Raw genomic sequence first — 21,623 nt, 5'->3', positions numbered from 1 at the left:
AAGTAACTTTTTTTAAGTTAATTAGTTACTGAAAAGATAAATGATAACCAAAATATAAAGTAAGTTAAAAATCAAATTGCGTACTCAAGGTAAAATATAATTGCTCACAAAATGAAGCAAATATATGTGTATTTAGAATTTAACAAAAAACACATTAAAATGGTACATAGGACAAAGATAGTAAAATATTGTAAAATAAGTCAATATTTTTGAATTTTTGATCTTCATTGTTCAAGTAAAAAAAAAAAAGCTTAACATTATACTTTAATTTCTTTCAAAAAGATAAAACAACAAAAAAAAAGAAAGAAAAATCAATTTAGATAATGGTAACACTCCCCTCAGTTAGTCCGAAATATGGGCAAAAAAGGGGCAAAAAATGACCTTTGGACCCATTGAGGGAAGTAATGGAGTGATCTAATCATGAAAAAAAAAAATTTATTAGTAATATCAAGGTTGGGGCACCTTATGAAAATTAATGTTAGTTGAAATTCAAAAAAGTCATTTTTTTGGAGCACCTTAATATATATATATATATATATATATATATATATATATAACACAATGATTTAAAGAAAAAAAGATTAAGATCAAATAACAAAAATGATTTCTCTATATATTTCTTCAAGTATAAAAATATTGTTGTATTAGTTTTGTTATTAGGCTTTTCCACATTTGCTACTTGATAAAACATTTTGAAGGAATCACCTCCATGGTCACCTTCTATTTTGATATGGAATTAGTTGTCGTTAATCTTGTTGTATAATAATTTGTTGCTAAATTATAATTACTGGTTGTTGCTAAAATTATAACAAGAAAAATTAGTTTTTGTTTTTATAGTATTGCATTTAATTTATTGTAGTATTTTAAAGTAATTTAACTAATTGTAGTATGTTAAAGCTGTTTTTAAAAAAAGTTTGTTTGTACCTTTCTAGTCTATCTAGTACATATTTTATATGCCCTTGTATATTTTCAATATATGCACATGGCAATTCCTTGATTTCGTAAGAACTTTTTGAATCTTTTTTTTCAACCATAAATGGAGCGTTTTTAACAATAAGATCATCACATGACCATTTCTTAGCCACATTTCTTTGTTTTGCATTAGAAGCTCGTATTATATTGTTTTTTTTCAACCACCTAAAATGATAAATTTTTTTTTATTAACAATAACTATTAAAAGTATTGAATTTGTCTTTTCAAGATTTCTGTATAATAATTGCAATCTTGTGTACCTAGATAATATTTTCATATTGACATAAGTACTGCTCATGTTTGCTTTTAAACTGACCATTTCTTCAGCAGATAATTTGGCTTTTGAAATATTTGATTTGTTCAGAATATATTCTTTTTCATTTTCATTAAAAGATTTCGAAAGAGTAACAGTTTGCTTGATTGTAGAAATGATGCTTTCTCCACATGTTTTGGTCATATGTTTTAGCTGTAACTGTCGTCTGCAAATTATGCGTAAACATACATCTGAACTTTCTTTGAAGGCTCTTGGTGTTGATGTAAAGCATAAGGGCTAAAACGTTGTGTAATTTTTTTTAAAATATTAAAAAAAACATACCATAGTTTCCTAATAAAAAAATAAAAACATTTTTGCTTTGTTATAGTAATTTTACAGTCTCTGTTTTTGTAAAGATTGTATTATCCTTGGTCCACCTGTCGGAAATTCAATTACATTGGATGTTGTTTGAAAGATTTTTTGTTTTATTACATGCAGAGCAGCACCTTCAATATTTCTTGGTATAGCATTTATTGAATCCAATGCAAATATATCTGAAAGGTTTATTGTGAAGTTGATGATGATAATATTGATGTTGTTGAACTTGATATCGTAGTTGTTTGACAAGTTTTTTGATGTTTCTTTTGTTCTGACAGTTGTGTGACTTTAAACAATTTACCATAACCTTACTTGCATACTTCTTGCAAATTTCCTATCATTTCAAAGATATTGATTGATGAAATTACCCCATCACTTGGAATTGAAAAGGAACATTAAGGGCATTTTGTTTTTGATATTAGTTTGCCAATGAAAAGTGGTAACAGACATGGTGCGCAGAATGAATGAAGACATTTTTTTATAATAAATGGTTTATGCATAATGTCGTTGCAAATAGTACACACATAAAGATGCACATGAGGTTTTAAGATGCAGTTAATATCTTGCAGCTTGAGATTAAATTTTGTTTGAGGTAAAAGTTTAGATTGTATCTCAGCAAGCACACGACGTTGAATCAACGTTAAAATAACGTTGATCAACGTCGAAATAACGTTGATCAACGTCGATCAACGTTATTTCAACGTTGTTTCAACGTTGTGTGCTTGCTGGGAAGTTATTTATTACATGTCTTGTCCAAATATTTTCACTATAACTAATATTTAAAAGTCTTCCACTTATCTTTTTCTTTTTTATTCTTCCTTTATTGGCTTTAAAGCAAACACATTCAGTTATATTGCAATTTTCAGGCTAAGATCTTTATTTTAGTTCAGTGTTTGAACCTTATTCAATATTTGTTAATATTGAAACGCATCTATAACGCATTTTTTGAGGATGCATATTTGGGTGGTCCTTATCGATTCGGATAAAAAAACAATTCTCTTGTAACGATACGTTTTGTTAAAAGAACACTTTCATTATCTAGACTTTCTCAACATATTTTGCATAATTTTTTTAGTTTTATTTCATGAGACTCAGTCATTTTTACGTGTTTTTTTATTGCTGAAATATAAGATTTGATGTACAAAATTTTTAAACTTAAAAAAGTAACCATACTCTGTTTTTTTTTTATTATAAAGTTAAAACCATCTTTTTTTTAAATATATACAGCTTTAAAGCATAAATATTCTAACAAACGCTTAATTGTTATGTTTTAGTAGAAAGGATGACCATAAAATAATTTCCGATTTTCCTGCGTATTTTATCACATAAAAGTTAATATACTTGAGTATTTCAAATAAAATGTGTTTTCCTTGGCCCCCTTTTTACAGTTTATAAAAGTAAGCCATTTTCAAATTTGAATTTTTTTTAATCTTCACAATTATATACATAATTTACTTTTTCATAAAAGCTTTCTTACTTAAGAAAAAAAAAAAAAAAAAAGAGCCGTCCCCATACAAAACACTTACGTCTATTCAAGTTTATTTGTAGCTAGTTCTATTGTTCCCAATCTTAAATCCTGAGCCATGGTGGTGTTGATCGATAGTGCTAAGGAGGTAGATATCAATCATTAAAGGTTATGGTTTGATTATTCTGCTTATTGGAAACCATTTTCGTAACGGCTGAGACTACGCGGTTCGTTCCAGAAATGCGTTGGAAAGTTTCTTCGTACATTTGTGGGGTTTAAGCCATTTGAGTATAGCAAATTACTCCTTCCCTCTATGTCTACTCTCACAAGGTTGAGACTTGGCTGAGTCTTATCTGGCTGGCGTGCAAAAGTAATAAAGCTATGGCTTGAGATTTTAACATACTTTAAGCTTTCACAACCAATATTAACATCAAACAGCCAGCTGGTTAGTGTACCAAAAATGCTCAATCCTCCAATGGCTAATAATTTTATTGAAAGCCAGAAAAAAACAACCTTGTGCGCCGAAGCGACATCAGCAGGCAGCGAGGCGGATGAAGCAGTCTCACTCAAGAGCGATATTATTTAGACTATAGTTGACAGCAACACCTGTGTCAGTCGAGATTATGACCTGAGGTCGATTGCTGAACGCAATCTCATACTCATAATAGTCTTCAAAGCTTGAAGGGTGTAATGGACTTCTACCTGAGACCTACTCAAAGTCAAGAGGTGTGTAGTACTTTCAGGGATTCATACCGTAAGCGTTAGCTGCACTGGCATTAGCCCCGGTGCTTACAACTAAGAATGAACGACACCTTAGCAAGGTAAGATTACCAGGATCAGCTTGATCGTCACATCCTTGAATCAAACGATCAGGAGAGGTACGCTGAGATTAGATTTTTATTGGAGACAGAAATAGGTCACGCATTTCCCAGTTGTCACCATAATACATAAGTCTCTGAAGTTCTTGTCCCTGCCTCCATATACTCATCTTTTCTCCTATAGCTCGGCCAAGATTGCTTAAGAAACGAGCAGTAAGGTTAGTCCCCCTCGTGGTGTAACATCAAAGACCAAGCGCACGGTGCCAGGCACCACAACCATATCATGACTTAGACTAGGGAACCGAACCAGTAATGTCTGACCCAAATGATTTCGCCACGGATAGCGTGCCACACCAGCTTATCCCCCAGGGGGTTGAGCTGTGTGCCATACATGCCGAATAAGCCATCTTGGCTAATTACAGTTACAATATTTGGAGAATGTTCATTAAGAATGATATTGAGTTGGATAAAACAATTGTTGCTATCGACAACCCATCTAATGAAACTAAAAGTTTGGATATAGTCCCTGTTAGCCTTGATTAAATCTACGAATCACTCATTGAAGTGGGGACTAAGGCTGATTCCATAGGTAAAGCCTCAAAATAAGTGAAGAGTATCAGCCAGCTCATAGATAATGAGAATATTAAAAAAGACTTAGCTGAAAAAGAAACAAAAAGGATTGTCCTAAAAATCCAGATGATCAACGAGGAAGATTTTGAAGGGAGGTTCAGCGACATTGGACATGAAAATAAAATTTTAGAAACCAAAAAAAAGATTCGCTGACGCAGAAGCTCGGGTAAAAGAATTAAAGAAATGATTGAAAAGACAGTTCGCGCAGATATGCGACCTAACTGAACGGATTACTGGAAAAAAAGGTAAGGCATTGGCATTAAATTAAAAAATAAGAGCGATATTCCGCGAGCAGGGGATTATGATAGGCGCGGTGCTGACAGCTATCGCCACAACAATAGATTGGTTAGTTACTAGTCTCGGTAGAGTACTACCTAACGCTTCAGCTATAGCGTCACCTGATCCTGGTTTCAAGCCTCCAGAACCTGAACCGAGAGAAAAAGAACCATGGACAGGATTAAAGACGCGCTGCTCTGGCTCGTAGGATTGCTGCTTATGCATTGACATCAGCGCTTACTAATGGAATTTTTTGCTGTTCTCTTACCATCTAAGACATCGAGTCTCCGTCGATCTATGTTAATCAAGGGTTCTCCTTCCGCGAAAAATATAAGAACGTGTTACAGACCAATTATTTCCCAATTTCTTTATCACACCCTTGGAACACTTGGTTCAAGCAAGTTCTTTAGAGAACAGATAGGTATCTCGACCAGACAATACCTGGAGTTTGGGGCAATCTTTGGTAAGAACGTTGATGTCCACGCCAAGACTGGTCTTTAAAAGTCACTGGGTTCCATTTCAAGTCTTGATATATTGGCAATAATAGCTACATCTTTCCTTCTAGATGTCTACTCCAACACCTGACTACAAGAAAGCAGTAGCTGACGTTGTTTATCTCAGCGCAGTGGTTGACGTCGGAGCACTAGCCATCTCTTATGCCTCGGAGAAAAAAGGCTAGTGTCGAGGACTGAGCCAAGATTTGATATGCGAGACGCTGGGAAGTTGATCGGCTACTTAATGTTCGGTGAGTTGCCTCGGCAGATCATGATCGATAAGAAATAGATCTCTGCTAGCCTTGCTCCTAGCAATTGAAAAATCAATGTGAGACTCATAGCGTTTTGCGAGCATGACGGCAGCTATTGGAATGGCTATATTCAGCGCCATTGCGAGCTCGTCAGCTTTTATAGGTGGCCAAGTTAATGCACAAAAGCTCTCAGAGGACGAGACTAATGATAAGATTTAACGACACAACAAAGCCATGGAGGCTCTTACTACGACGTAACAAGATTACGCAAAGAACCGCCCCGAGAACCTCGATAAACTAAACACTCGCCTAGCAGCTGAGGATGCATCCAAGTCTCGACTCGACAAATATGTCATGGCGAACGGTCACCATCGCAAAATGATGAGTGCCAGAGGAGAGATGCCCAACCAAGAACTTCTCAGTGTTCCTAAATAATTCAAATTCTCGGATTATTATATGTTTAGGGATGACAGGAGAATGCAAGACTACGGTTAAGAAACGAGCAGTAAGGTTAGTCCCCCTCGTGGTGTAACATCAAAGACCAAGCGCGTTACGTCGCCGCAGTCGCAGTTCCTGGTGGACTCGCTGGATGGTATTTCACATAAGACGCGAAACACAAAAAATAAAAATAAAAATGAACTGCAAGGCCAAACTTTACAGAGCGTTTCTGTATGCCTGGATTGCGTTAGCTAAATCTATATGATTCCCGGGCTGTCCCAATGATACGAGGGCTGTGTTGATTTTTCCTAGGCGCGTGATCACGGTTGACTGCTATTGTGCGTGGGATTGATCATGTGCTGTCTTGAGGTTGTCATGGCGCTGAAATTCAGCCTCCACGAACTTCAAGAAGCGGTTCTGAAGATTATCACAGCTGTTACCATTACTTATCACAGCTGTTGCCATTATTTTCTGCTAAGAGTCATCTCAACTGTAGACACCTTATGAAGAATTATCAAGAGTATCCCATACTTCTTTACGCTCTCTACGGTCTTATGAAAGTTTGTGAGACGATTGTCTTAGAGCATTGAGCTCGCAAGGGCGCCTCCAACGAACCTTGAAATTAATTTTTATGTTTGAACCCGGCTGCCAGTTTCTTGGTGCTTCTACTCAGATACTCAAGAAGCACGGTGTTCAGTTGCATGTAGCAGCTGCCGGAAATCATCGCGGGCAAGGAAGAGTAGAGCGTTTCAATCGCCTTTTTACTGAGAGACTTTTTGTAGTATGTGCAGTATGTTAAAGAGATACTGTTGACGGCGCATCGCTCTTCGGAAAGATCTAATTAGTAGGTGAGATTGCTACCATCAGTCTCCCTCAACGGTGAGCCGTCCAGATTTTTAGTTGTTAAACCAAAAGACGCCAACAACACTGTGAAGGTCTATCACATACCCTCACAACCAGCTCGAAAGGTTCCTGGTCTCAAGGAGCCCAAATATCTCCTGGCGCTCTCTCGTGTTATCTATACGCACTAGGTGAGCTTGAAGGTTGGCATCGTTGCGCTACTAACCCATCTGGTCTATTACTACACATACTATAGACTCAGTCCTGAGACGTGACGGTCAGCCCGCCCTTTAGAGTCTCACCGATGGGCCAGCCAGACGCTTCGTCCGTGAAGAGTTATACAAAGTTCCAGGGAGGACAGAGTTTCCACCTGAAAGGCTCACTTAACGTATAGTGGCTGGCTTCAGGTGTGGGTTATGATACTATTAGACTCTATCCATCTTTCTGCATCACTTGGGTTAAGAGATGTCTTCACTTGCTCATCTTTCCAACCCTCTTTGCGTTTTTGATATTTTTTCCCGCTTTCAGAACTGAATAAATTTTGGTCTTAGCCCAACGAATTGGCTTTTTTCCTCAACTCGGTGTTCATATTGATGCAATCAGCCATCCAAGGCTCCTGCCTAAACTTTATACCTCTATGGATCTTTGTTATCACCATACCTAGCGATTGGTAGAGCTTTTCGCTGCGATAGCGCACAACATAGCGCTTCTTACTCCAAAGATTTGATACCAGCTTCTCAAACCCCTTATTTTTATGATTACTCTCCTCGTTTAGCTTTCTATGGTAATTGCTTAGCCATTCTTCTGGAACTATCATTTTCTCTGGGGCAATAGGATAGTCGTTGTGTATATTATGTAGCTCTCATTTAAGCGTTTTGCAAACCTATTGTGCGAGTGCATAGTCTCCATTCTTTATCCCATTCTTTTTAAGTCTAGAATAGAATCCTCCTTGGGTGGTAAACAGGTCTCATCGAACCTGTCAAAGCTGTTAACTTTCTTATAGGGATGAACACTTTCTGCCGTAGAAGACTCAGCTTTAGTAAGACCTTTTCTCGTTACCCTCAGCTCCCTAATCCCCAGATTCTTAGATAATCAATCGAGTGATGAGTTTAGGAATTGCATAGAATCTTTAAATTTTAGCTACCCTTTAAAGAAGGACATATATTTTTCAATGTTGTTAGGGATGCAGGTAATTTTATCATTTACCGTATCTTTACCTAGAAGCTGCAAGATGATATGCCCGTCATAGGCTCTTAGGTTGTGGAATATAACAGGAAGCTTTGTATTATTACGCTCAGTCTCGGTCTTTATAGAGCTATATTTGAATGGGCTGCCCCCCTACACTTACCACTGATGTAGGTGTGGTGATGTAGCTTTTGATTCACCAGAGGTTTATCACATATAAAGCATTTTTTCTCTTTACCACGGAAATACTGTTCTCGAGGGCTCATCGACTTATCTAAACTCTCAAAGAATTCAGTAGTCTAAGTCACCTCTGTCTGTAGGCTGTGCATGAGGTGTTCTACAACTTCCTCTCCATGGTATAAGAATGTTCCTTTAATTTTTCCATTGCTGGTAACTTCTACATAACATAAGTTACACGGGACCTGCTTTGATAAGAAATACGTTTAGCTCTTTTCAGGATTGGCAAAGGCACTGGCAAGTTAGTCACTTATGAATAGCACTGGTGTCTGCTTGTATTTATTTACAAATTTTAGAATACTTTTTTTATGCTTTCCCAATTTTTTTCTTTTTTTCTTTGAATGCAAGCAGCGCTCACAAGGGTGCTTTACTCCATAATGCTTATTATGCTGATAGCACATACCCGCTAGGCTACTGATCAAAACTTAGTGATTCTTTTCTGGATTTGCCTTATCTGACATTAGTAAGAGGTTTATAATGGGGTCTTCCTTCTCGCCTTTTTTGTCTTCCTGCTCTCTAAAATACCCTTCCATCTTGCTAATATACGTTGGGTAAAACCCCTTACTCCATCCGAAGACATTATCAAATAGCCCTGGGTAAAGACATTCAAGTTTTTAAACATCTGTGACCTTCACACTGGTATCAATCCCTTTGAAGTTTAGCTCACTCAGGTGCCTCCTGTAATTGCTCTCACATTTTTTATGGTAATTCGCTTGAAATTTCTTGGATAGTATGGCCCATTCAACGCATCATTTATCCGTGTTCCTCACTATGATAACACATCTCCTTAGTATACCACTAGATGTCTCATAAAAGCTACTACCGCGGAAAGGTCTGTACTCGGCAGAGCTAATGATTATAAATTTGCATCATTTTATTGACCAGCCAGTGTTAGTAGACGTAAAAGAAATCATATTTTCCGTTATCACTTTTTCGAATATTTTGTGAGAATCCTTGGTATCGTCTTTATTTAGTATTGGTACACCTGCGGCCCCCAGATATGCAGTTGTGGATGTAATATCGGAGTCATCCTCAGATATCTTGTCTTCCCTTTCAAACACTAAAGCAAGCATATACGAAAATTTCCGCCCTTCCTCCTCTATCTCGTTCTCCAAAGGATCAACTGATTTTGATTTTATGGTTAACATCAGTTCAGTTGGAAATAACTCAATCTTATGTCCTTGTGGTATGGTGGCTTTATAATTCTTAAGTTTGTCAGTACTCTTGTAAATTTCGAAGTTTGCCAACTCTTCCTTGCTGATCTTAAGACTCGTATTTCGGATCGGTTGGCTCAGGCTCATTTTATTTGATCGGCTGATGGCAACACTTCTGGTTTCAATTCTTACAACTTACGCTCTTCCTTGCTCAGCTTCTGATTAGGCTCATTTTTTTGATCGGTCGATGGCAACTCTCCAGGTGTTAATCCTATTGACTCAGGTTCTTCCTTGGTGAGCTTCTAATCTAGAGACTAGTGTCTCTGATCGGTTGCAAGAACATGCTAAGACTCTTTTTTTTGGCTGGTTGATAAAGTTACCTATTTCTTGAAGATTTCCAGGTACTTGTCTCAAGTTATTATTTTATCTCTGAGCAACCTCTTTAGTTCTTGTTCTAAGGCGCTGTCTATGTTTTATGGTTATTATCTATACTGTATATAATCTCTAACAGTAAAAAAAAAATATTATTGATGTATGAAACGCATTCCTAAAGCTACTCGCAAGCCGCGCCGAACGATTTAGTTAAGAGTGTCGAACGATTTAGTTAAGAGTGTCGACTAATTATAGAACACAAGCCTTACTAAGTTGCAGATCTTAGCCCACGGCCATTTAGATTACCTTAGATTACTAACAAGACTATTCACTAGCTCTACGCTCTGCTATTTAATGCCCTTTCTGGGGCTTATTTAGTCTATTAAATAGCTCTATAATCGAATTTCGGATAACCCTTTCTAAGAAATCTCATATAAGCTTTTTTTTCTATTATTGAAGTTTATAGAATTTTTTTCCTGATTCTCTCATCAACTATACTACTAAAAGAAATTCCTAAGACCTACAAAAGAACTTTTTTATCTTAGTGCCAAGAATATTATTGTTTAAAAGGAATTTGGTAAATTTTTCATTATATTTTTAATTTATATTTTTGGGATTTTCTCACTACTTAAAAGTATTTTCATCAAAATTAAAAACTTCGGAATTCAAAACGAAGTTTTTTTACTGCACATCTTGTATATAAATTATCTCTATCTCTGTCCTATGGAGTGTATAACTAATTGGCAATCATTCTTAATGTCTGCATGCAAACTTATATGTTTATCATACCTAAAATACCTTTAGAATTTACTATCAATTGAGAAAAAAGGAATTTAGTATAACTAAGACTTCTTGTATAGCAAGTAAAGTAGAAATAGACATAGATAGACACGATAGACAATGAAAATAAATATAACTAATCTGATAAAGCATCCCAAAATTCTCCAGAAACATTTTCTAGACAAATTTGGGACGCTGAATCAGTTCTCACTTTTTCAACAATAAAAGATATGCTGACCAGTGAGATAAATCAAATTGATAATAAAATATTTTAAATCAGATAAAATTAGAGGTTAGTTTAGATACAAATATTATAACAAATATTACAAACTCAAAGGGCACTAAATAATATTGAGTATACAATGTCTATTTTTCCAAAAGATGGAGTGACGAAAAGACTGATGTTATTCTGGTCTATTATGAATAATGGATTTCTTGGCAGCATAGAGAGTGCCGTATCAACTTTCTTTTCAAATGCGGAATTAAAACTCATTGACGTTTACATATATATCATTCCTAAAATCTTCTGGTGGCCTAATATTCGCTTCAAAATTAATGAGACGTGTGAGGAGAGAAAACGAAAGAAAATTTAAACATCATTTTTAAGTTTTACCCAACTAAAACATATAACATTTGATCGAAGGAAAGAGCGAGTTTTGTACCGAAATACCATGTGGAAACACAATTATATTTGCGTATTAAATAAATCAGTGACACCATTGCAATTTAAAATTGTTTTCACAATGACAACCAGAAGTTTAATGGTAACTGCACCGATAAATGGTAATAGTTCAATTAGTAAGGCACGCGACAGTTCTGTAAATCTTTTTTAACTTTTACAATCAAGTCGAGACCAGAGACAAACGCTAATCAAAAGAAAACTGGTAAATTCTGTTTTAGAGAACCATGACTCAGAGATTGAAATAAATAAACTAAAAAATTTAAAATAAAAATCATCGCTTATGCTAGAACAGCAACTGGTTTAGGAAACATTTGCAGACATGTAGAAAAACAGCTAATAAGAAAATCAAACAGAATCTCTTTGGAGATTCCTTTTTTCAGGAAGGATTTAAAAAGAGATTTTTGGAAAACAGAGAAAGAGAAAATGTTAAAGTGAGAAAAAATTCTAATGAAGAAAAACGCTTTGACCAAGACTTCAAAGGGTGTAAGAGAAAATGTTCAAATGACTTTGCTTGCATATTATCACCGGCATTTATATAATATTATTTTTATTTTACTATCAAAAGAATATATTAATGAAATAAGTAATTGAGAATATTTGTTTAGTAATGTGAGAAAAAAAAAAAGTATATTGTTACTATACTCATTAAAATTCTTGTTAAATAATCTCCACTCTCACACCGTCTTCGCGCTCAAACTCCACAATCACAAAAACATCGCACTCATAAATCCCCGTCTGTTTTTAAGAATAAAACCATCACGCGTTGGGATGTCATAAACATTTATTAAACCACGCGATGACGTCAAGTATTTTTACAGTAATTAATATATGGTATGAAGTTGGTAATTATTATCTTATTTTTAGTTACGAATAATTGTCAACAATGTCAGATTTAGTATAAATAACGCTGTTTTCTTAATAAGAATATATATAAACAAGTTACAAAAAAGGCGTTGAGTCGATCTTCCTTAGTCAGTTAAAAACAAAGAAATATTCACAACACAAAGTGGCGACCCTGCCAGGACACTGGAATCTACGGAACACTCTTCAAGCTATCAACCGACGTAAGGAATCAAAGATTACAATAGAATTTAAAATGCCTCCGAAGCAACTGAAGATCCAATCGCTACACTATCAAGGAAATTGGAACTAACATTAACAAAAGTTGAGCGACTTGGTCTGGAAGTACGCATATCATTGAACAATAACGATATACACACACTAGATAGATTAGAACCAACCATCAAAGCAAAACTGTCGGAGACTTTTAACTTAATCCAAAACATAGAAGAATTAAAAAGAGACGAAGAAAACGCCGACAATCAAGAAATCGACAACTGGTACGAACAACAGAACAACTTAATTAAACAGCAAAGCGAACTTCTGACCTCGCTGGAAGAATACCGCGTAGAAAGAGAAATTACGAAAAAGAAGAAAATGCACGAAGAAATCGCTCGTGTAAAAGAAGAACTAAATGAACAAAAACAAGAAACAACTCAAAGCATGCACAGTGCACACACAAATGATTGTAAAGCAAAACTTCCCAGACTACAAATTTCAAAATTTGATGGGACTATTCTGGATTGGGTGCGGTTCTGGGAACAATTCAGCACAGAAATTGACAACAGAAGCTATCCTCCAGTAACTAAATTATCGTACTTACGTGAACTATTATCAAACACGCCAAAAGAGGAAATTGCTGGACTCCCTTTTAATGCAAATGGTTATGAAAAAGCAAAAATGATTCTAAATCAAAAATATGGAATCACTTCTGAAATTATACGCCAGCATGGTCGTGATATCATGGATCTTCTCTACATAAAAAATACCGACGTGGATCAAATACATCATTTTTACAGAAAATTAAATGTAAGCATAAACTCGTTGAAAACTTTAAACAAATTGGAAACAGCAGAAATACTGGTACGTGAAACTCTCGACAAACTGGGCCCTGTTAAAGCTGATATTACTCGAACAGATCCAAAATGGCAGGAATGGGGCTTTGAACAGCTAATTGAAGCTCTACGTGAATATACATTACGAAACCCAGAATCATCTATTGGACGAACAAAAAATAATATCAGAAAAAAAAATTCAAAACCCCACAATAATTGGGAGCACAAAAATCAAATGGAAAAACACTTCCAACATAACGAAACTAAAAACATTGGCTGTGTCTACTGCAGTTCGCAAAATCATCGTAGTCACGAATGTACGAAACTTCATTCAACACAGCAAAGGAAACAATATCTTAAAGAAAACCATCGCTGCTTCAACTGCACGTCAACAAACCACACAGTATCCAGCTGTCGTAGCAAACGTTCTTGCTACAATTGTCAAGGAAGGCATCATTCATCTATATGCACTGGGGTTAATAAAGACGAATCAAAAAAGGGTATCCTTATGGCTGGATACGAAGGACAAACTATTCATCCCACAGTCGTTGTGAACGTTGGCAAATATAAAGTGAGAGCACTCTTGGATACAGGAGCTGGTAGTTCGTATGCTTCATCTACGCTAATCAAGTACCTAAAGTTAGAGCCAAATAATTGGGAATCGAAAAACATTGAAACAATGACTGGATCAGTACATCAAAACCTTCCGTTGTTCTACACAACTCTATATTCAATAAACGGACGCAACAGCCTTGATATTAAACTCTACAAGCTAGAAAGGAAAGTGCTTACAGTACTACAAAATCCGAGGATATCCGTCCTAAAAAAGAAATTCAAACACTTAGAGGGATTACATTTTCATAATGAAGATGACTACGATGATCATAAAATTCATCTTATAATTGGTGCTGGTGATATTGCAAGAATAAAGTTGAAAGGTTTCAGGACTGGAAATGATGGAGAAGCTATTGCAGAAGAAACCATATTTGGATGGACGGTTATGGGACCAGGACAAAGCACCTCGGACTGTTTATATTTTACAAAGTCAACCAACGACTGTTACAAAGAACTATATAGCTTGGATGTTCTTGGTCTAGAAGATCAAAGCGAAGGGAATCAAAATGAAGTATATGAAGAATTTAAAGAACAGCTACAACAAGACTCGACTGGTTCTTATCACACTGGATTACCATGGAAAGTAGAACATTCAAAACTAGCATCCTATTCAGATGGGAGTATCTCAAGGTTTCATAGCGTACTTAGAAAACTGGAAAAGAAACCAAATGATCTCATAAAATATAATGCTATTATTCAAGAACAACTCAAGGATGGGATAATTGAGTATGCACCAAACAAACCAACTGGCAAGAGAATATTCTACATGCCTCATCGAGCAGTGATAAAAGAGGACTCCGAAACAACCAAGCTAAGGATTGTTTTTGACGCGTCAGCTAAAGAGTGCGGATCACCCTCACTTAACGACTGTTTACATATTGGTCCTCCATTACAACCCTTACTACTCAATGTTATTTTACAAAACAGATTGCAACCTGTTTGTCTTACTGGAGACATTAAACAAGCGTTCCTACAAATAAGAGTTGATACTAAAGATCGTGATGTTTTCCGTTTCTATTGGATATCGGACTTGAAAAGTAAAGAAGTAATAACTCTAAGATTTACTCGAATCCCGTTTGGCTGTGCATCTAGTCCCTTTATTCTTGGGGGAGTAATCAAGCAACATTTAATGACGTATGAAAAACATTATCCGCATAAAAAGAATGAAATTCAGATAATCAACAGGGGCATATATGTTGATGATATAATCACTGGGGGAGTTGACCTGGAATGTGTCGAAAAATTGAAACAAACAGCAATTCATCTGTTCGAAATGGGAGGATTCCAGCTTCACAAATGGCACTCGAATTTTCCTGCATTAGAAACCAATGATTCAAAAGAGAACAATCATGAAGTTACCATCAATGAACAAAATAAACGTTATTCAAAAATTCTTGGTTTGTTGTGGGACAAAAATGATGACACTTTATTAGTGGATTGCAGACCAACTCGCCAAACAAACATCATAACCAAAAGAGGAATTTTAGAAAGTTTGGCTAGAGTTTTTGATCCACTTGGTGTGATTTCCCCAATAACACTAACAGCAAAACTTATATATCGGCAAATTTGTGATTTAAAATTTGCTTGGGATAAAAAACTTTCACCTGAATTATCAAAGGAATGGATGCTTTGGAAATATACGTTACCAGACCTTACACCAATACCAAGAAGTATAACTGTTTTGAATCATATAATAAAAAAGATTGAAATCCATGGATTTGGTGATGCAAGCAAAGATGGCTGCTGCAGTGCAATATACGTAGTAGTACATCAAGGAGACAAAGTAACTCAAGGATTGTTTACAGCCAAATCACGCATATCAAAACGAGGTTGTTCTATTCCCAGACTTGAATTGATTTCTGGACACATGGTAGCTAATGCTCTTACAAACGTTAAATTGGCACTTGAAGGATACCCAGTTATGGAAATATACGGTTGGCTTGATAGTTCAGTAGCACTGCATTGGATCCTTAATGACAATCGTAAATGGAAGCAGTTTGTATCAAATCGTGTCAAAGAAATCAATAAACGAAGTTGGATTATCTGGCGTCACTGTCCAACCAATCAGAACCCAGCTGATATTGGAAGTAGAGGAATTAAAAATGGAAAAATTCCACAAATATGGTTCAACGGTCCAACATGGCTTACCAAAAAGAATGAGTGGCCAACCAATATAGTTCATACACAAATGGATGAAGTAATGAAAGAAGTTAATCCAACAAAAATACATAACCTTGCCACAGCAGAGACGTTTAACTACTTTGATGAACTTATGAACAAGTATCAACTACCAAAAGTTATAAGAATAATGGCATGGATCTTTAGAATCATTATCAATCTCAAAAGTAAAAGAAAATGTCGAGGTGTGCTATCAGCTACTGAAAGGAACAACGCGATGCAGAAGCTGATCAAAATTGCTCAATACGAATTTGAAAAATCCGAACAATTTAAAGAAACTTCAGAAAGATTACGATAACATAGAAATCACAATTGGCTTTTAGTTTGCATGGGTCGTATACAAGGTGAGCACCCAATATTTTTACCTCGCAAGCATCCCTTTACAAACTTGGTTATTCAAAGAGCACATGCACAGACTCACCATGGGATGGTTGGTCTGACAATGTCCAAGTTTCGTGAGCATTATTGGACAGATACCTTACGTAGCCAAGTCAAAACAATTATATACGATTGCAATTGGTGTAAAAGATTCAGGTGCAAACCATTACTAGCTCCATTAACAGCTGATTTGCCCAAGTATCGAACTAAAAGCAAATACCCCTTTGAAACTATTGGTTTGGATTTCGCTGGCCCAATCGAATATAAAGTAAGCAAAGAGTGTTATAAAAAATCATACATTGTACTTTATACTTGTGCAACTTCAAGAGCAATCCATTTGGATCTACTAAAAACAATGGAAAATGAAGAATTCCGTCGAAGTATAAAAGAAATGATTGCAAGAAGGGGCACACCTGCACTCATAATAAGCGACAATGCCAAAACATTTGTAAGTACTGCAAGGTGGATCCGACGATTGCAGAAAGACCCGCTGATAAACAATTACTTAGGTGAAATGAACATAAAATGGAAGTTTAATTTAGCAAGAAACCCATGGTGGGGGAGGTTTCTTTGAAAGAATGGTGGGTTTGGTAAAAAGATCATTACACAAAGCAACTGGAAGGATTCGTCTGACTTTCGAACGACTTAAAGAAGTTTTGATTGATATTGAAAATACTTTGAATAACCGACCATTAGGTTATATCGAGAACGATATTCAACTTCCGATATTAACACCAAACATGATTTTACATGGGAAAGGTATTACGATCCCTTCCGAAAATGCAGAAGATGACGATGATGAAGATTTTAACAACAAATCGACTACACGAGCAATGCGGTATATCACGAAATGCAAGAACTTAGCGTGGAAAAGGTGGACAAACGAGTACTTAAGATCATTACGAGAAAATCATCAGCGCAAAGGAGGCTATAATCAAAAGGACATAGCAGTGGGAGAGATTTTCTTGCTTAAAGGAGAAGAAAAGAATAGAGGTGAGTGGAAAATTGGTATGGTAACGAAACTTGTACGCGGAGAAGATAATATAATCCGCGGTGTTAAATTAAGAACGGGAAATAATCAAGTAGTGGAAAGACCGATTCAGATGCTTTATCCGATGGAAATTTGCCAAGATCCTACTGAGATCGAGGAATTCTCAAACGATTCTAAACCTTGCGAAAACATATCAGCAGAGCAAACAAAAACTCTGAAACAAAGACCTTCACGAATGGCGAAATCAAAGGCTAAGGAACTTATTAAAATAACAGCCCTTGATGAACATTTTGATGAGAATTTGTAGATGTTCTCTACAAATTGGGGGAGTGTGTCATAAACATTTATTAAACCACGCGATGACGTCAAGTATTTTTACAGTAATTAATATATGGTATGAAGTTGGTAATTATTATCTTATTTTTAGTTACGAATAATTGTCAACTATGTCAGATTTAGTATAAATAACGCTGTTTTCTTAATAAGAATATATATAAACAAGTTACAAAAAAGGCGTTGAGTCGATCTTCCTTAGTCAGTTAAAAACAAAGAAATATTCACAACATGGGACGAGTGGAATACTATTATTAAAGATCTTAGCTTTTAGGATGAGCAAAGCTTAGCATAAAGCTAGAAACAAAACATTAAGATGAGCAAAGCTTAGCATAAAGCTAGAAACAAAGCGGTTAAAAATGAAATAGCAGTTGGCATCTCTTTAGTAATTTGATAAGGCTCAATTTCTACTGTCAGGCAATTAAAGATCATGCTTATCTAAAGAAAAGGTCTTAATGTAATGAAACAAACGTTTTAAGGAAAATTAATGGTTGCTGATTAGTCTAAACTTATAATGATTATTTCTATGATATAATACAATAGTACGTATATTGCGTGTTAAAGATTTCCAGCTCAAAATTAATGCTGTTGCATTAACAACGCTCTTTCATTCTTAGTGCTGCAGAGTCCATATTATCCGCTCGATTACAGTAACTGTGCTCAGGACATCCTCTCATTTAGCCACTCGCAAAATATAGGCGTTAACTGCTGGTCACGGTGATACTGCCAAGATACATATCAGTGATCTTTACAAACGTCTTAAGATTGACGAAAACAGGATTCTTTACTTAGATTTATGAAGCTTACAAAAAATTGGCTTTGCTAATGTCATAGATTATAATATATACCAAATAAATGTTTCCTTGAAGATTCTGTATTATGAAAAAACATACCTCTTAAAAAACATATCTTTTTTAAGCCAACGACCGTGTTACAAGGATGCACATAAAGGAATTACTAATTATTACAACTTTGTCACCAAAAACACATAAGTAACTCTTTATTAGCAAACTTTTGATCCCAAGAGTTTTTATATCTAATCAAGAACTCTATTCAAAACTTGATTTACTGAAAATACAATTTAAAGTAATAATGGAGCAAGATATTTTTTGCCAGCGTTTATAATATTAAGATTATAGTGATAAAAACTGATTATTGTAACAGGAAAAAACAGCCAACTGTTATTGCCGTTCATTTGTAAGAGCAACCACATTCGCTGGTGATATTGTGACTGATGAAGCTCTTAATCATTTTGTTTGAGCAATCCATAGACAAAATTCGTGATGAAGTTTTCAAGGGCCTGCAACTTCCAAAGATATGGAGATTAGTGCTAACATTAGCTGGTTTTAATGAGCAAGATCCAAAGCATAAAAGATTTTGAGTTGGAACTCTATTACAACCATCTTTTTCAACAAACTCGATGAACCGAATGGGACGACAATTTTCACGGTTATTTAATAAAAATTTCTGAAGTGTTTTTTTTTTGCTCCTTTAAAACCATGCCTGTGCGGGATATTTCACTTGCAATTTGACCAAGGACTTGATCGTCAGATTTCATTGCATTGCTAAAAAACTCCATTTCAATCAAGACTTGTAAAATACAAAAGAGTACAATTGTATCTTCATGCTATAAAAAGATTTTATTTATTAAGTATTTGAAATACATATTTAATATATAATTTACATATTTAATATTATTTAAAAATACATATTTAATATGTATTTTTAAATATTATTAAATCTTTGAGATATACAATTTACAAATATATATATATATATATATATATATATATATATATATATATATATATATATATATATATATATATATATATATATATATATATATATATATATATATGCATACATACAAACATACACATAAGTTTACCTAGATTTTAAATAAATGTAGAATTCAATATACTATAACTAAACATTTATTTTCAACAACTTTAAAATAGAATTAAAGTTGTGAAATTTAATTATTATATTTGGATATACTTAATACTTAAAAATAGTTATAAATTAATTTTATGATAATAATCAATATTTATAATTAATATTTAACTAACGCTTTTATAATACCTGTTTTAATAATGATTTAATTAAATGCAGCAGCTAAAGTTAGCCTTTACGCATTTTTCAATTAAACAATAATTTGTTTATGTAAAAGTTGGCGAGAAAACATAATTTTTGATATGCAGAACTTAAACGCTTACCGTTTAATTCAAGCAATGCATTAATAATTAACTCTTTTTTAACAATTAGTTTAATAGCATAATATAGAATAAATCGTCCATCACTAGTGAGCTTTCGCAAAATTAATAAATCTTTTTCTGCTGTTTCTCATTCAGGTTGTTTTTTATAACTTATTGATCAGTATTCTGTATAGTATGATCAGTATTCTGTATAGTGCTTTTTTTCCTTTTTTTGACAAAAAAACTCATTTAACATGTAAAAATATCCCAATTTTTTTTTATTATCAAAGCAGACTGAATCACTTCCCTACAACTCAGTTCTTAAAGCAAAATGAAAATAAAGAAAGAATTATCATCGATAATCCTGCTCATGACTTTGGTTTATATTAATTAAAAATTTTATGAAGTTGCATTTCAAAAAACCTCTTTCGCTAGTATATAATAAAAATGCCACATACTCTTTTGAACTAGCTTATAATAAAAATGCCACATTCTCTTTTGAACTAGCGTATTTTGTTCAACAACTTACACATAACATTATGAATTATGCAAAAACGAATCAAAATCTCTCTGTATATGAGTTATTACGCAGATCATTATGATGATAGAACAAAAAGAAGGTATTGAAATAATTACCTTTAAAGGCGTAGTAATGGTGAATGGCAGATTTAGCGAATTAAAGAAAAGATTAAAGGTGCAGTGCAGTACCACAACAAAGTGACATAAAATTATATAACATAGTGACTCTAAAAATATGACTCTTTATGGGTTCAAGATTCCTGCAAATAAAAATTATTATAACACGTAGTTTTCATAGAATTAAAAATTTAAAGCTAACGTAGAACCAACTACTTTGTACACTTTTAAAAAATCAAGTATGTCGATAAAAATTCTCCAGGAAAAGCATCGGTGCAAAAGTAGGCATAATTGGATTCTAAAAGAAATTTTAAAACAAAGCAAACAGAATGATGAACAGAGAGACCCAAAAGTAAAGTTAGTTCTTGCATGGTGATGAGTTTCTCTTAAGTCATCTGTTTCATAAAAGAATAAAAAACTATTGACATAAAAGAACACTTTAAACTGTTTTACAAAGCACAATATTGAGTTCCATCGCTGAAGATATATTGACTTTAAATTTCTTTAAATTAGAATACACCAAAACTTGACACATTTCAGAATAAGTAAGATTTTCATTTTATTAAAATTACCATCTTTAAAATTTAAAATTTATCGATATATTAAACTTCTCTTACAAAGAGCCTCAATTCTCATTTTGAGTCAGTTTTTGTTCATTCCTAAAGCCGCTCGGCACCATAGATAAGCTGAAGTGATGTAATAAACTACGGTAAACTGGTTCAGAATTCTTTCTTAGTAAGCAAAAATAATAAATCTAATGAGTCTAAATTAGTCTATAATTACCCTTTGATACAAAGAACAAATTTAAAGTGTCACGCCAACATAATCAAAATTGCAACCATTACCTCACTTGTTTGGTACTTATCATTGGAGATTATTGCTCCATATTTACACAAGACAATCAAAATAAGGATCTTGTTTTATTAACTTTATTGACTTTTCGATAACAAAAAATGCTACTTTAATTTAGTATTTATTCATTATAAAAAAAATTTCTTGTGCACTCGCTAATCCATGCTTCTATTCGAAAGGGAAACGAAAGAAACTGTAAAAATAAGTTTATAACTTAACAGCGATATAATATCATCGAACAATTAAAAGTACGAGACAGCCAAAACACAACGAGGACGCACCTGTATAATGGCATGAAAGATAAACAATCATACAATTGAAA

General features: G+C 34.4%; 3 protein-coding genes and 1 pseudogene across 3 annotated transcripts; 3 read left to right on the top strand and 1 right to left on the bottom strand.

Moving 5' to 3' along the window:
- Positions 1 to 21: 21 nt before the first annotated feature.
- LOC149890333 (uncharacterized) lies at positions 22 to 2,702 on the bottom strand (annotated as a pseudogene).
- A 9,960-nt stretch (positions 2,703 to 12,662) lies between these two features.
- LOC149890332 (uncharacterized) lies at positions 12,663 to 16,211 on the top strand. The gene has a single exon (XM_090085253.1). The coding sequence runs from the start codon at positions 12,663 to 12,665 to the stop codon at positions 16,209 to 16,211; it is 3,549 nt and encodes a 1,182-aa protein (XP_089941379.1).
- A 30-nt stretch (positions 16,212 to 16,241) lies between these two features.
- On the top strand, positions 16,242 to 16,865 carry LOC145190892 (uncharacterized). The gene has a single exon (XM_080067797.2). It carries the CDS (start codon positions 16,242 to 16,244, stop codon positions 16,863 to 16,865), a length of 624 nt encoding a protein of 207 aa, XP_079923923.2.
- A 4-nt stretch (positions 16,866 to 16,869) lies between these two features.
- On the top strand, positions 16,870 to 17,589 carry LOC149890331 (uncharacterized). Its single transcript, XM_090085252.1, has one exon. It carries the CDS (start codon positions 16,870 to 16,872, stop codon positions 17,587 to 17,589), a length of 720 nt encoding a protein of 239 aa, XP_089941378.1.
- The last annotated feature ends 4,034 nt before the right edge of the window (positions 17,590 to 21,623 follow it).

The sequence above is a fragment of the Hydra viridissima genome, unplaced genomic scaffold (genome assembly GCF_058129835.1).
Source record: "Hydra viridissima isolate aposymbiotic clone 2 unplaced genomic scaffold, HvirCarnegie_v1 scaffold_4, whole genome shotgun sequence".
Taxonomy (NCBI): Eukaryota; Metazoa; Cnidaria; class Hydrozoa; order Anthoathecata; family Hydridae; genus Hydra; species Hydra viridissima.
This window is presented reverse-complemented; position numbering and strand designations above follow the sequence as displayed.